General features: G+C 37.9%; 1 protein-coding gene across 1 annotated transcript; it reads left to right on the top strand.

Annotated features, from left to right (window-relative positions):
- Nucleotides 1-1,580: 1,580 nt before the first annotated feature.
- Nucleotides 1,581-16,467, top strand: crip2 (cysteine-rich protein 2). The gene is made up of 8 exons (XM_027172885.2): nucleotides 1,581-1,738; nucleotides 7,718-7,812; nucleotides 12,423-12,480; nucleotides 13,724-13,858; nucleotides 14,087-14,155; nucleotides 14,247-14,341; nucleotides 14,968-15,025; nucleotides 15,327-16,467. The coding sequence occupies exons 1-8, from the start codon at nucleotides 1,696-1,698 to the stop codon at nucleotides 15,392-15,394; spliced, it is 621 nt and encodes a 206-aa protein (XP_027028686.1). The 5' UTR covers nucleotides 1,581-1,695; the 3' UTR covers nucleotides 15,395-16,467.
- The last annotated feature ends 475 nt before the right edge of the window (nucleotides 16,468-16,942 follow it).

The following is a 16,942-nucleotide window of genomic DNA, read 5'->3' as shown; positions in this document are numbered from 1 at the left end:
CTTTCTCTGTCTCTTTCTAAAATAATGAAATTTTTAAACTAAAGCTGCTAATCTGATCTGTGCAGGCTTTTATCAGTCTACACAGACACTGCTGCTCCACTCCCAGACAGTTGGTGTCTAATGTGCTCTCAAATGTCTGATAACAGTTCTTCTACTTTTGTTTTGTTTGTTTTTTTTCATAAATTTTCTCACATATTTTTTTTTAAATAAGCACCAAAATCCTCTTCCATTTTTCCTTTTTTTTGTGAAGTATTCAAAACTAAAATTGCAAACCCCTTCCTTTTAACATCCCCATCATTTTAACATCTTTTTTAAAAGAGGCACATGCAAACAAAAACCACAGCCCAAAAATCCCTTTTGCTATTTTGAGTACCCTTGTGAAAACATGCACATATACATTAAAGATTCAGATGTTCCAAATACCACATGAATTATAATATGTCCCTCTTACTGAGTAATGCTATGTAGTGTGGATTTAGGTGGAGCCTGCAAAGAGGGCAGCGCTGGAAATCCCAAACTAGCATAAAGTTTCACTTGCTGTGGGCTGGTGTCCCAGGAAGAGAAGCATGTAATCAGTTAGGACAGGGAGCATTCAGCACCTGTTTGGCTCTTATACCTGTGTATTAGAACACAAACGAAAAGATACATCCATGAAGCATGCTATACACATTTCAAAGAAAATAAAACCTTACATACAACTTAACAACTTAAGTACATACACTGCAATGTAATCAGCATTCGGACTAAATATTATACCCAGGATTAATGTTTCTTCATAAAATTATCTATTTATTCGTGTCACAAATCTGCGTGTATTGCCTGCCTAAGGGCAAATTCCGGCCTACGATGCTTATGCAGCAAATGTCCAGGTTACCAAGCCACACAAAGCTGCAGTAACAGCAAGCTTACTGACTCAGATTCCCCAGGCACTGTGAGAATAAAACACCACAGAGGCTTATCTGTAGACAGTTGAACAGTCAATGCAGATGTGTAGATTTTCCTGTAGTGGTAAGCTTTTTTAAAACAGTGACTTAACCGGTCTCACGGTCCGAGATAGCTGAGAAAAAGAGCATCTTATATTTATCTAACAGAATGATGCTGGGATCTGCTCAGTGTCATCAGACAGCATGTGGGTCTGTGAGACTAGCAGCGTTAAGAGCGTCACACAATGGAAAACTATTTCTTTTGATGAATTATAAAGGAAAAAGAATTAATTGGTTAAAAAGATGGTTATGTTTGACTAGGGCAAAAATTAAATGGTCCAGATTTATAACTGGCTCAATGAAAACAAAAAGGAAAAGTGTTCTAAGCATGACTAGGACGTGCCAATGTCATTCAGAAAGATTTCACATTGCTAACGGTCTGGCGTGTCCTGAAGAATCTCTATTCATGAGCAGTGAAAGGAGCTTTTGTTGCACACCAGCTCAAGGATGGAAAAAGAGAGAGACATGGACCCCTCATAGGCACGCTGTGTGGATGTCCCAGCCAGGCAACCACACTGAGATTGACAGGTTGTCGAACCAATGAGCGTCGGGACCTTCAACCAGGCACGCCTGATGGGCGGGGCTATGCAAATATAGAGCCTTTCTCAAGCGGGATGCTCCAGTGAACGCTTCTGGCGCTACTGAGGGAAGCTGTAAATTTCGGCTAAACACCATACATTTTTTTTTCCTGAATTCAAACCAGACAATAAACATGGCGTCAAAGTGTCCAAAATGCGAAAAGACGGTGTATTTTGGTAAGTTTATTCAATTCAATTTGCCTTGTTTTTTAAATCAGATGACATTTTTGAGTCTTTACACAGAGATGAAATATGAATTCTGGGTGAAATTGTTGTGTATAAAATATAAAATGGCTTCATCTTAACATCCCGCTTTGTGTGGCTTTAAAAGCTAAATTAAAACAGGTTGTACAGGGTTTTAATAAACACCAGTCATGTAAACAGGAGGTCAATATCGCTGTCTACACTCACTAGTGTAAATCACCTTTAGCACTTTAGCTTAATACTTTCTGCTTTTAGCTGATGGTGCGTTCACTTTACACAAAGACCACAATGCATGCAGAACTGACACCTGATGTACAGCTCTGAACCTTAACATCTTTATTAAGTGCGGTTGTGTTAACGTAAGGACCACTCACACCCCGTCTTATAAATAATCTTTATTTATTTATTTATTTATTTGATTGATTGATTGATTGATTGATTGATTGATTGATTTACTAATGTTGGCCCCTAAAGTAGCAGGAACTTGAACACACCCTCAGACAGCCATTTGTTTAATATTGCTACTGTTTTACTGGAGAATTTGAATGATAATTTTTCCCTCTGATTTTGTTCAGACTTTTAAATTATAGATTTTTTTTTTTACTGTAATGAAAGTGCAGGTCAGTATTTGCCCTGTGCATTTTTTTTTTCACACCCAAATGATTGATCCATTATCATTGTACTCTGTTGCACTTCCTTCCTGTTCCGTCTGTCTTATTATAAGGAACCTTTTAATTGATCTGTATTTAATACCGGATCTAATGGTACAGTATCTGTGTGTAGAATACCGATCACTATCCTTCTTCATACTGCATGGAATGGAAAAATAACCTGTCCTGTCAGTCATGCTATTATGTAACAAAATCAATTGGTTGAATGGAATCAGGGTTTATATAAGAGCAATCACAGCCCTGCATCCATTCATCCTTTAGTCTCGTATAATCCAGCAGTTTCCCTCAAGAGACTGTTTGGTTCTGTTATTTGCGTAATTGGTCTAGAAGTCATAGCAGTGACACTTGACTTTACACTGGGTTGTGTTGTTTTGTTAGTGCCTGATTTCCAATTTGCTTTTTTCAGGATCGGCTGTATGTAATCACATCATTTATTTGACTTTATGGTTCAGGATGTGGGTGCACTAGATTTTCCTAAACCTCTTGGTAGACACGTTTGGTTTTGTCTACGTCATAGGGTGGTGGGCCTGATCAATTAAACAGTGTACTATTATTAGCGCCCAGCTGAAATCATGGCAACTGTGGACTCTCGGGTGTGTCCCACTCCATCCTGTCTAAGCGCTGCTCTGAAAGTCTGATGTAGGAATTTCTTTAAGGTTCCCATGTCATTTATATATCTACCTTCTAATCTGCTTGAGTGCGACCCACTTCATTAAAAACACCACTGGCCGTCTAAAGTAACGTTATACTATAATATTACAGTGTGTCTTGTGAATGTAAGATTTTCCGTTCCTTATAATGTGTAGAAAAGTCGGGACTTTTTAATTATCTCATCTTTTTTACAGCCCGGCACCAGGAAAACAAGAAAGGAAGTGTTCTATGCACTATTTAGACTTTCCGTTTAATAAAAGGAATTGAAATGAACTGTGGTGTTGTAAACTGGGTGTTAGATTTTACCATGTAGGCTCTGGATGTAAAATCTTCTGTCCCAAACATCAACAAGTATTTTCAAATGAGCTTTTACACATTGTGTGTCCTGTTTAAAATGCAAGTGGTGAACCGATGTCTTTAAGGAAGCATTTTAATGTTTAAAGCCTACATTTTATTACTCAGTTGTTTTTTTCTTTTCTTGCTTCTGTCCTACAGATGGTGTAAGCATAATAAAAGGCCAAAAAGGCACATTTCCCATTGTCAATCTTATTTTGTGTAGGTCTGCAACTGCATTGTAGAACCCTCTTTAACATGTCATCTTTGAGCTTATTTTAAATATTTATTTTAAGCGTACTTTAATATTTAATGTAGCTAAGGAGGGAAGGAAGGAAGGCTTTATATGTATTCCACAATAAGTCAAGCCACTAACCCTCACACATCTGCCTCATTACTTAGTTAGACAGACAGACCGACAGAATAGATATATATGTGTATGTGTGTGTCTGTGAGAGAGAGAGAGGGAGAGATACATAGATAGACATTTATACAGTACATACAATTTTGATCTCAGACGAAATTCAAGCATCCAGTAACAACAGAAAAACAAGATTATCATAACACAGTACTGTATAAAGAGTGTAACTGTAATTCAGCAATTTATACTTGGCTACATAGTACCACATACACACACAAACATATGCGTATATGTATGTGTATACTGTATATGTATGTGTGCATGTGTCTGTATGTGTTTGTGTCTGGTTTACTCAACCTGGTGATTCCACATTTCAGTAATCGTGCCCTTCATAAGTAATGCTTCCACAAGGGCCTGTTATAATGAGTAAGGAAACCTCACCTTTCTGGCACAACACTGGCCTTATGTAGCCTGGTTTGAAGAGCCCTTGCATCAGTCTGAGAAAGTCAGACACATCTGCACACCAGAGATTTCCTGCCACACCCATCGCTAGCTCCATGTAACGCCTGAGTTCCGAAATTAACTCGAAGTGTAACTCCAAAGCTCCCACTTGCCTGAAAAATTTATGATTTGTTTCCAGACAATAGTAGAATGTCTCCTCTCTTAAATAAGGTTAAGGCCATGCGTTCATAGATCAGACGAGGCACAGCTGTTCAAGCGGATAATGTTATTTCAGAACAAATACGCTGTTAATAATGAGAGATTGGAGAGGAGGTGCTGGAATGGGTTTTGTAGAGGTCATTTATGCTGTAACAGTAGCGTCAGCATCCTCAGTGTAGGGGAGGGATAGTCCTATGTCCTAACAGATGAGGCGAGCAGATCATGCAGTAATCAGAGTCCTGTAACTGGAATGTTAAATGGCAAGCATTCAGAACAGAAGTCAGAGATAATATTTGAAGTTCAGCTTTCTTTGCAAATATTGTTGGAGCCCCTGCTGTTATTTGCCTGTGATTATGCATTACCCAATTCCTAAATGCAGAGCCAGCAATCAGGAATTATATTTTTCCAGCCTCCTTCTTGTTTTTCTTCAGTTTCTCTAGCGTAGGTTGTTGAAGATAATCATGGGAAAGCAATTAGCCAACCAAAAAAACCCTCCTTTCAGCAAGCCCCGTAAAGAGCCTCTGTAAATTGCCAGTGCCCTGCGATTTCCCCTCTCTCCATTACCCACTTAAACAACTCCCCTACTTGGATTATCACAGGCCACACACAATTAAAGTAGTTGCTAATTCTGTGAAAATGTTGCAGTGTCAAATGATCTGAGTCAGTGTAATGGTTAAATTGTTTGCACTTAAAGTATTGTTAAAAAGAGTTAACAACCTTTTTAATGGGATAATAATATCAAGTTTAGATGTTTCCATTTTATATGATGGGCATTAAAACAAATTAATGCTTGTTCATGTAATTTCATAATACGTGCTACATCCAGCACATAGATGTTTGCAGCTAGCAAATGATGCTTGTGACATTATATTATATTATATTATATTATATTATATTATATTATATTATATTATATTATATCGTTGTGTTATTATCTGCAGTGTATGCATGTTGTACTCTATACACTAGATTAAAGTCCCCTCATGGATAATCTTACGCAGTGCTTCATTGTTGTCCTGTGCTTTGGTGTCCTTCATTCCAGGAAACATGACTCCATAATGCAAGTCTAACAACTACAATGGTCCCCAGTGATGGAGAAATCATTATCTGGGATGATGATGATTGGTATTGACCACAGGGCTGACTGTGTGTAACTGAAATGATAGATTTATGCCGAAATAATTGGCTACACACGGTTTCAAATGTGTTTAAGGAGCTGGACTGTGGTGAGCTGCTAACTAGCTGGATGAAACAGTAATTACTGCATTGTACAGGCACTCAGACAACCTTCTGTGTCTCATAATAACAGCTGTATTGTTTAACCACAAGTCTGTACGTCTGCTTTATTTTATTCTACTTATTTTTCTTAGGTCTGGTACTGCTTCATGTCTCACTCTATTACATTTGCAGAACGTTGACTCATAATATCTGTGTTTGAACAGATTAGTCTCTCGTTTTAGTAGTAATAATTTACGCTGTGTTGAACTTGCATTCTGCCATTGAATCTCTGGTGAACAGGTGTAACATTGTACTCATGGAGGATGAGCAATATCGTAGCTACATTATTACCAGGTCTTTTATATGACCTTGTTGGAGTCCAGCACTTTTATTGTGCTGTGATGAATTTTATTTCATAGTGAAAATGATCCCTGTTGCTGCTCCCAAGGGAGAGTACGAGGACTGACAGACCTAAAACAATGCTCCCTCTTCTGGCGGAAAAGCCTTGGAAGAGTAGAAAGATGGAGGAAACCGCTTGCCCTCTTTGGTCGCTTGTGTCCGGGTCTGATAAGACGAGGTGTTTCCTCTTGTGGATGAATGCTGCCCCAGCAGGACTTCTACATTGTGTACAAGAGGAGATTTATAATTGGAAGGAGTATTCTTAGGACTGGGGTTATGCCACTTGGGACACTACTGAAGGAAGGGAAAATGATCGAGAGGAAATGCAGAGATTTGGCTACAAAAGAATCCGAGTGAGAAGTTGACAAACTGGTTGTTCAGCTGCAGCTTCAATTTTAGTATTCCAGTGTATCAGCAGGAGAAGTGTTGATGCACATGATGCAAAAATAAAGCTACAGCTGCAACAACAAGGCAATTTCCCCTTTTTTTCCACATTTTTTAATAATAAATGGTGCAGTTCCACTTTAGATATATTGTGAGGATTCAGTGGAGTTCAGAAGTCTGGGGACAGAGTGGAAAAAAATGGCTTTTTTTTTTTTAATGAGAAATTATTTTTGTTTGTTTGTTTATTCACAACCACAAATCTAAATATTTAAAAACAAAGAAAGTAACTGTTAAAAGTCTCGACTGTTCATTATTTATATAAATATTAGCAACAGTGTGATTTTGCTTTGTTTTAAATGTTTCCTCATGTCTAATCTCTTAACGAATCATGTATTCAGATGACACTCTGATTGGATTTGTACCTAAATTCGATTGTAAAACTTTACACAAATTAGCGGAGTCGATATACGAGCTGTATGCACACTGTATCAGAAGCAAAAAAAGGGAGACGTGATAAAAATACCACAACTCTGTAATTCATGCTAAGGTTTCAGATATTCCTTAATTGACATTTCACTTAAGTTGTTGCCAGTAATATCATTTGTAATGAAAATTGTTATATTAAAAAAAAGAATGCAAAATCGGAGAATTGTCACTAGTGCTTTAAGATATTCTGAACCAGATCAACCCTGAAGAAATAAGCCAAACACAGAGCTTATTGGGTGGCACAGTGGCACAAGTCTGGTTACTTCAAAGCTCCTGGGTAGAAGTTTCAATATTTACTTCTGGCTGGTGTTTGTGTGACTTCTCCAAATGTCTATATTCATCTACATTCTTCTGACCAGTACTAAATACTTTCTGACTCATGATTCATCATTGTGTTTCGATGGAGCCTGGGATAGACAATTCTCATAGAATGTGTCAAAATCACCAGCTTTGCTTACAGCAATGTACTTATTTTAAGTACTTTTTCGACAGCAGTGCCAAAAAAAGCTTTTGATAAAGTACAGGAACCTCTGTTTCAAGATTTATCTTCTCACTAGAGCACAATGTAAATCATACAATTCTTGAATGTATCCGGTAGACCTTCATTGTCATGATTAGAGTAAACCACTTTGACTTGATGATGGGTCAAGTAAGATTTATTAATGTCTGCGCCTCTTTTTTTTTCCTTGTCTGTTCTCGATCTAATCTACTTTCTTGCCCCTCTCTCTCTCTCTCTCTCTCTCTCTCTCTCTCTCTCTCTCTCTCTCTCTCTCTCTCTCTCTCCATTAGCTGAAAAGGTGACATCTCTGGGGAAAGACTGGCACAAGTTTTGCCTGAAGTGTGACCGCTGCAACAAAACCCTGACAGCAGGAAGCCATGCTGAGGTGAGAGTGTACAACATCACACTGAGAGCTCCATGAGAGCTCCATTTTCCCTGGCTAGCAGTCAGAACTACCTTGTTTACTCACTCACTCCAGAATATAAGACCCATTATAAATTATATTTAAAAAAAATCACACCCAATATAAAGTTACAGTGCTGTACCTGGAGATTAAGTGTTATATATACTGTGTGTGTGTGTGTATATATATATATATATATATATACGTGTGTATATATATATATACGTATATATATATATATACGTATATATATATATATATATATATATATATATATATATATATATATATATATATATATATATATATATATATATATATTGGCTAATTTCACCTGGATATTATATAGCCTTCTGTCTGAGAACTGCTCCTGTAATGATAGAGACTCATGATAAGCATCTCTTTAAAACATTTAATCTTGTTCTGTAGAAGTAATGATTTATAATTTCCTTATCAGATGTCACCCAGGATAATCTGGTTCCTCTTTAAGTTTCTTCCTCGGCTCATCTCAGGCCTAGAAATATAATTATGAAGACGTCAGTACTTCTGCTTCATTTCGATGTATTATATATCTCCCTGTCATTCTGCTTTAATACGCACATTGTTTACTCATCTGACTGAATCATATTTTCAAGAGTATCTGTTATCGTTATAGTCTTCTGTTAATGATACTTTAACTGTAACTGAATTAAATACTGGGTTTAGAGGACAGTTCACTAGGTAAAATAGGTTGGTGTGACATAATAGTGGCACAATTAACACTTTAGTGGCACAATTAAAAATTCTGGAATTGGTAATGCCAATTTATCATATTTACAAAAACAAAAGGCTAACAGCTCGAGGGTCATACCTGTAATAAAATTGTTATATCAGTAAATGATCATATTCCTAAAATAACACTCAAATTTATTTTTATATCGTGTTTAAAAATTGACATTGTCTCAAAGCGGCTTTACAGAACATAAACATAAAACAAAAGGTTAATATAAAGAATTATATAAAGATTAATATATAACAAAAATTCAAGATTAATATTAGATATATTTAAATACCTTAACCTTATTGCTGTCCTGTACTTGTAAAGCCATGTAGTTGTGAGTGTAGAGCTTTAGGTGAGACTGGGTCACAAGATGCTCTCATATGTTCAACATCAACTATTTTGTTCCTGATACTTTCAATTTTATCAGTGAAGAATCTCAAAGTCTTCACTACTGAACTGTGATGGAATAGTGTTTTCAGGTTATTGGATTTGTGTTAATCTAGCCACTGTGCTAAATAAAAACCTGGGATTGTTCTGGTTATTTTCTATGAGTTTGCTCAGGTGCTGAGCCCTAGCAGCTTTTAGAGCTTGTCTGTAGCTGGACATACTGTTCTTATACGCAATTATAAAAATCTCTAATTTAGTTTTTCTCCACTTTTGCTCGAGTTTACGGGTTGCTCTCTTGAGGGTGTGAACATGAACATCATACCATGGTGCAGGTGTTTTGACTCTAACCTCCTTTAATCGGATGGGGGCAACAGTGTCTAATGTGCTAGTGAAGATAGTGCCTATGCTGTTAGTCATTTCATCTAGGTTGTTTGTGTTTAAGGGTATAGTAAGTAGTTGAGACAGATCAGGCAGGTTACTTGTGAATATGTCTTTAGTGGTCGGAATAATAGTTCTACCGAGGCGATAACATGGTGAGACATTATTAGTTTGTTCTACAGGTAGTGTGTACAGTATGAGGCAATGGTCTGTGATACCATTGCTTTGAGGTATGATATCTATATCAGTGACATCTATTCTGTGTGATATAGCATATGATTAAGATGATGAGTCGGTCTAGTGTTGTTTTAATTGCATCACAGCTGATGTGCTGTGTATCACGTGTAAAGCATATGTTCATTTTCTTAGGGCAGGAGTGGTCTATTTGTAAAGGGCTTTAGGGCACTGGGAACATGACGTGTGTGTGTGTGTACAGTATGTGTGTGTGTGTGTATATGTATATATATGTGTGTGTGTGTGTGTGTGTGAGAGAGAGTGTGTGTGTGTGTAGTGTCAGGCGAGTGTGTTGCTGGACTCTTTTCCTTTTTTAGTTAGTTTTCCTTTAGCATTAAAATCAGGGTCTACGTTGCAATGGCAGTAAATTTTAAATCATTAAATAAACAACGCTACCTTAACTAATATTTATTCCTCTGTGGTGTCATTTTGAGGCCTTGCCTTTTGCCAGATACAGCACTTTAGTTACCCTTTTAACCATCCCATGAGGACAGTCTACCAATGTTTCATATTTTGGGCATTGTTGATTTGATTATCTTGCACCTCATGATCAGATAGTAAAGTTTGAAATGAGTGTGTGATGTTTTATAGGAGTCATGTCTAAGCTTTTTTTTTTTTTTTTTCCATTCTACAATGAGTATTGCTTTGTGAACCCAAAACATATTCTCCTTTATTATTTATGCTTCCAGAAGCTGGTATTTGCATTTAATATAAAAGCAGAGCCTCTGCCATCCCTAGCTGAATGCTGGTCTGCATCAGTAATCTCTCAGTGAGAGTATTTATACCTTCAATCCTTGCAAGGGCCCAGTAATTATCTAGCTCAAAGTATGTACTCCAAAGTGGGTGCCATGTTTCCATGACAGCCTGGAAAGGTAGCTAACATAATTTAACCCAAATGTTTGATGAGCTAATCCAACTAATCCAAACTGCCCCTGGTGTCAGTACGCTCTGGATCTAATATGACTCTAACCAAAAACCTCAAACATTCATACTGGAGATGAATAAAGGAATAAATATATATTTATATTTAAAAGTGTTTTAGCTTTTATATGTTGTATATTTCTTAATAGGTTAAAGATGCTCTATAGCTCTATACTTGTTCCCAATTTCCTTCATCTGCTGTATACCTTAGCCTCCAGACATCATCAGAGGATGGCTATTGGCTGTTGGTAAGGCATCAACAGAATTTATTCATCTCATAGTAAGTCACAGTGGATCCATGTTCACATTTAAGGGTAGCTTGGTGTAGTAGCCAATCAGACTAGGGGCATGATTTTGTGAGGGACATCATAGGGAAAAACTCCACAAAGACAGAAACCCAAGCTCAGGATTTAACCAGGGACCCTGGAGCTGTGAGCTTGCAAAACTCCCCACTGAACTACAGTACACTGCTGCCTTTAAAATACATATCAAATAAAACAGTTATCAGTGAAATCCAATCACGAGTAGTTTCTATTCTAAAACTAATAGACAAGTGAAGAAATTAAGGTATCATTTTTTTATTTCAATTTTACCTGTGTCCCAAGTTACATACGACACACTATTCACTTACACTATGCCTGGTATCTATTCTGCTTTCTAGTGTGGTGTAGTAAAGTCTCAGATGGAACACTGACTCTTGTAATGAGATGCGGCTAGCTTTAGCAGAACACAGTGACTTTAAAATGTTAAATAATAAACCCCAGACTGTGGGCTAATTGAAAAGAGGTTTGTAAGATGTCTTTTTCACCGGAGTGTTGAGGACATCTTGAAATTTTTTCTCCTCCAGCATTAGCACCTGGTGTACTCGGTGTGTAATCTGCGGCGATTAGGCATTCTCTTTATTTTTTTTAAGCAGTGTACTTTTCCTCAGTGCGTTTGTACTATTCAGAATAAAAAGCACCACAGTTCCAGTTGGATAATGCCTATGACAAATCTGGAAAATTGTCATTAATTGCAAACAATCTACAAGATATTCTTGTGTTTTGGCATCCAAAAAGATATGGTTCATTTATATATCTACCTCTTGAAAGGCTTGTTAATGAGGCTGCACTCTTGGAAAGCGTGGGGTTGGGTTCCTGATGGAAAAACAACGGCAAAGACATTGGTATTAGGTTGTGGGAAGTGAGTGGGCTGGGACCTCCTAATTCATTTCACTGGTACCAGTAGAGAAAGCAGCCTGGCTTGAAATAGAATGAAATTAATCCCTGCCTCAAGCGGAAGGCAGAACAAGCCATCACACAAGAGCCACAGTGATGGCACCAGTACAGTGTTCAGTGGAAATAGTTTTAGGCTTATTACCCAGTTCGGTATTCCTGATAAGTAAGAATCTGCCATTGAAACTCAGTCTTGACCATGTGTGGTATATCTGTCTGCTATGTTGAGACTGTAAGCATTTCAAAAAAAAAAATTTCCCAGCAGACATCTGCTAACAGGGCCAGTGGCCTTGTTCATGATTTCCTCCTGACATCCTCACAGCTGGCCAGTAGTTGTTTCCATAATAAACACATCCCAGCCTCATCCCAGTCACAGAAGTAAAGATTATTCATATTCTGAACACACTTGCTTGTTATAGCGGAGCCAATATCGCAGGACAGCAAGCATTTCTTTGGCTTTTAAAAAAATCTCAGGTGAATTGGTTCTGGAGGTGCTTAGTATGGAAAGTGAGCATCTAGCAACATTAATGCCATAGTAAATGAAAACATGCACTCAAAAGCTCAGACAATTAGCTTTACGACTTGAGACAGCTTCAGACTTCTAACAGAAGGATATACCGATGGAACATAGTAGGATGGAAACAGATGCCGAGTTTTAATTCATGCCTTGCTCACATTCTTCTGCCTCTTTTTTTCAGCATGATGGGAAACCCTTTTGTCACAAGCCCTGCTATGCTGCCCTCTTTGGGCCAAAAGGTGAGAAATCAGTTCATGACTAATGCTGGTAGTAACATAGAGTCATTGCATCAAAACAACACTTGTTGAGTACAAAACATGAAATGAAGAACTTACTTGGTATTAAGCCATCAAGGGCATCATGGGACATTTTATTTATCTTTGTTTATTTTGGTTGCTAGCACTGAACCACTTATGCTAACAGTGGATTTAATAGAGGGAGGCAATCCTGAGTGTTTAAAGCAGCAGTGAGTGCTTAGAGCAGCTAAAGCTCAAAGTTAGCTGAAGGTGCCGTGAATTGCACTACATATGCAAAGTGACACACACGTCTCACTGCTCAGAGAAATGACGTTCTCTCACAGGTGAAGGTTTAAAATCTGCTCCAGAAATACATTTATGTTCACCACACTTGCTTTGCACAATCAGATCAGCAACCCTCATATTTTTACCACTTCAAATTCAATTAAAATGCTGTAAGATGTTTTATCTTCTTACTTGTATTGTAGGCAGATGCTGAAGCAAATATTTTCTCTCAGCACAATTTGTAGTCTGCTTTACATTATTGCTATCATTAACTGTAATTGTGCAATATTTTGAGATGGCTGTCGCTTTGTGTCCAGAGCTTAGTGTAACAGTAGATGGAAACACCCACTTCACCCAGTATCATGTGAATTGGGGTGGTATCAGTAACCTGATATGCCTATTATACTAATGTGCCTATACAGAAGTGATACGCTTAATATGATCACTTACTCTATGCTACTTCAACTGTTGTAGCACTGAACTGTTCAGAAAGTATCTGTACATTTGGTTTCCAAATGCACGCAACTGTGTCATAAATGGAGTTGAACTAATTGCAGATTATTAAGTTTCCACTTCAAACTGTAAGCAGTGGGTTTTTTCAGTATAACAGGTGCTGAGTAAGTTCTGAGTAATGAATAGACGGTGCTTTCACCTGGCTGTCTTGTCTGCATGTAAGCTGAAGTTAACGGAAGTGAAACAAACGAATGTTATTCCACCTGTTTACGGTTGTTGCTTTTCATGACAAAATATAAATGGCTCTCTTTGCAGTATTGTGTGACTGAGGGCCCTCTGCTGGACAAAACGTATTAGGTGCTATTTGTTAAAATGGGGATGGATGTTCTTTTATTAATGTCATATTAATCTGCATTATTAATAATACTGGATTGAAGATTTTTTATTATATGATGCTGTTTCTTTTAAGCACTTGTCTTCATGGGTGGATTTAATTTTTGATATCCAGGCGTCAACATTGGCGGTGCAGGCTCTTATGTGTATGAAGCACCAGTCAACAAAGACCCAGCCCCAGCTACTGTGGACTCTGAAGCCAAACCTGACGAGAAACGAGCCTCAGCACCCAACAGACCTCCTTCTAAAGGTACAAAAAGAATTGCTTAGACTGTTATCATAAAACCTGGGGCAGTCTGGGCCTCTGAGCCCAGCTTTTCAAACAACTTTTTCAACAGCTTTTCAGAGGCATAATCAAACACTTTTTTTTTAACTCTCTTCTCATCCTTACCCAGTCTCCAGTGAAATCCACAGCACAGACTGAAAGGGAAGTGTTTGGGTATCTACATGGAATTCTCATTTGGTTTTCTCATTTCAGCTGGAAGCATCACCACCTTTTCTGGGGAGGCAAACATGTGCCCTAGGTGCAATAAGAGGGTCTATTTTGGTAGGTTGCTCACGTAATCTGACGTTAATTGCTAACATGGAATCTAACACTCAGTAAGTAAGTAAGTAATCATTTTTTTGTGTGGCGGCAGCCGAGAAGGTGACGTCTCTTGGGAAGGACTGGCATCGGCCGTGTCTGCGCTGTGAGAGGTGCAGCAAGACGCTGGCTCCAGGCAGTCATGCAGAGGTGAGGAGTAAAATAGAAAGACTCAGCAGATAAACTCATAGTTTTATCACTGTGTGATTTCCCTTTTAACAGTGGAAGCAGGATGATCTGATAGTCCTCACTGCAAACCCTTTTCCTGTGTAATCCACTACTGCAGTATACTGTACACACTACTTTCACTCTCATTAGCATATCGCAATGTTAACGTACACAGCATCTATCAAATATAAAGAGGAACAAAGAATTGCTGACTACATTTTTGGTAAAACAACACTGCACCCAGCCACAGTTTTTAGACGTCTAATTAATTTTTTCTACATGCCACCGTTCCTCATTGGCACAATTAGCTTTTAGCTTTTAACAACACCCTGATAAAATCTTGACAGTAAAATTAGAGAGTATAATTATTTGATAGAAAACATGTTCTTGCAAATAAGGATAGTAATAAATAATATTGATAAGAATAATATTGTTGGTAATAAACCTTTATTTATTTTGTGTTCACTGTGTTTTTAAATAGTCCATTAAAACCATGAGATTCTAAGAACTTTAGACCAGTTTACTATACTGTGACTGTAACTGTGAAACCCCTGGTTAGGGGTTTACTGAACTATCCAGATTTTGATGTATTTGTTTTATTTTGTCAGCATGAAGGCCAGCCCTACTGCCACAAACCGTGCTACGCTGTCCTGTTCGGACCAAAAGGTACAATCTGTTTTTACCCTGTAGATGGCGCTCTTCACTTCATCATTCTCTTCAGTGTACATTGATATAGATTCTAAAAATATACTGCAAGAGCTGGACTGTAAGAGGAAGCATGTGCACTCGAGTAAAATACAAGTTATTAAGAAATGGTCTAAGCTAATTTTTCAGTTTATAATTTAACACAGTTCTTGCTTTTAGTTCAGTTTTGTGCACTCGCGCGTGTGTGCTTGTGTGTGTATGTTTGTGTGTGTAATATCATCCTTTGTCATATGACCGGACTGTTTCATTGTGCTGCTTTCAGGAGTGAACACAGGTGGTGTTGGCAGCTACATCTATGACAAGGAGGTGAATGCAGAGGCCCAGCCATGAGTGTGCGCCTTCAAACCATCACTGCAATACAGTCACACAACACCACTACAAACACATCCACTACATTAGCTCATACAGACTCACGCACACCTTCTCCACCACATTCCCCATCACAACCAGCCTCTAGCCACACTGACTGACCGCAATGCCAACATGGACGTGTAGGGAAATTCGATACCACATAACATAACCCAGCATTTTCTGATATCTTCATTCTTGTTACACACAGATATTGTTCGTCTGAACCATCCACTTATATTTGTGTTAGAGTATGGTAGTCTATTTAAAAACTCTTATACATAGAGCTTATGCATTTGTTCAACCCATTATTGTTGTCTATTGTACCCTGTTCCTTCAGCAATATGGAACAATACTGTCTACAACAACGTCGGTCACACAGCATTTTACAGCATTATCTCTATGATGGTTTTCCAGCTGAAGGTTAAAAAAAAAAAAAAATCAAAAGTGTTTTATATCTTTTTTTTGTTTGTTTGTTTTGTTTAATGCCTTGCATGCAGGCAGATTGGTCGCACTTTCTTGAACCTCTTTGCCCAGGTGCAGCTCTGCAGTGCGTAAATCAACAATGAATAAGTCTACCATAAATCTAAAGTAAATTCAACAAGCCAGATTTACACTTTGGCGGTCTCACAGCATTTCTAACTCAACCAAGATGTGTTCATACAGTAAAATAAATGGGTCAAATCTTATTTTTATTAGAGGAGCCAATCCTGTCTCCAGGAGGTTGAAGGGTGTTGTGTGGCTTTGTGATGGATCTCTAATGATCAAGTAGCTGAGACTAGTAGCTGACCATTTTAGCTTATGTCTGACAAGGGAAATTAATAATTTGTTCATTGTATTCCATTAATGTGGTCTGAACTTTGAAGAATTGCTTGCATGAAAACACATTGCCAGTCAGAATTAGCTGATAGGAAGCTTTAAGTTAAACTTTAATGACAATGCATTCTTCTCGAATGTGCATTATTGATAGTATGATGTATTTTTAGTTGGTTGAGAAATCAGAACAATGCTGCCACTTATTGCTTCTGTTCTTAATAAATTTGTATACAACCTTTCCTTGCTATGATTGTCTAATTTCAACATTTTATAAAATTTGTAGGTTGATTAGGTTAGCATGTTTTCCCTGCACCTCTGAGGTTTGGTTCCTGCCTCCATCCTGTGTGTCTGTGTGTGGAGTTGCTTCAGGGGTGTCCATGGGGCGCTCTGGGTTTTCTCACCCAGTCCCAAGATATGCTGATTATCATCTCTAAAACTGTCCGCAGTGTGTGAGATTGTTGTGAGTTGGCATCCTGTTCACGGTGTCTCCTGCCTTGTACCACATGGATTTCAGGTTCTTTGATCAGCGTCTTCACTCATATGAGCCATTAATCACCACTGTGGATTATGACACGACAAAGAATACCAAAAGAGTTAAACTATGTATTTTCTACTGTGCTACTTATGATTTATCACCAAATGCCTTATTGGGTAAGCTGCTTTATTAACCACAGGATAATGATCACAGTAGGCTGATTCTTGGACCTTTTCTCT

Source organism: Tachysurus fulvidraco, chromosome 12 (assembly GCF_022655615.1).
Source record: "Tachysurus fulvidraco isolate hzauxx_2018 chromosome 12, HZAU_PFXX_2.0, whole genome shotgun sequence".
In the NCBI taxonomy this organism is placed as follows: Eukaryota; Metazoa; Chordata; class Actinopteri; order Siluriformes; family Bagridae; genus Tachysurus; species Tachysurus fulvidraco.
Note: the sequence above shows the minus strand (reverse complement) of the source record. Positions and strands in the feature narration are given on the sequence as shown.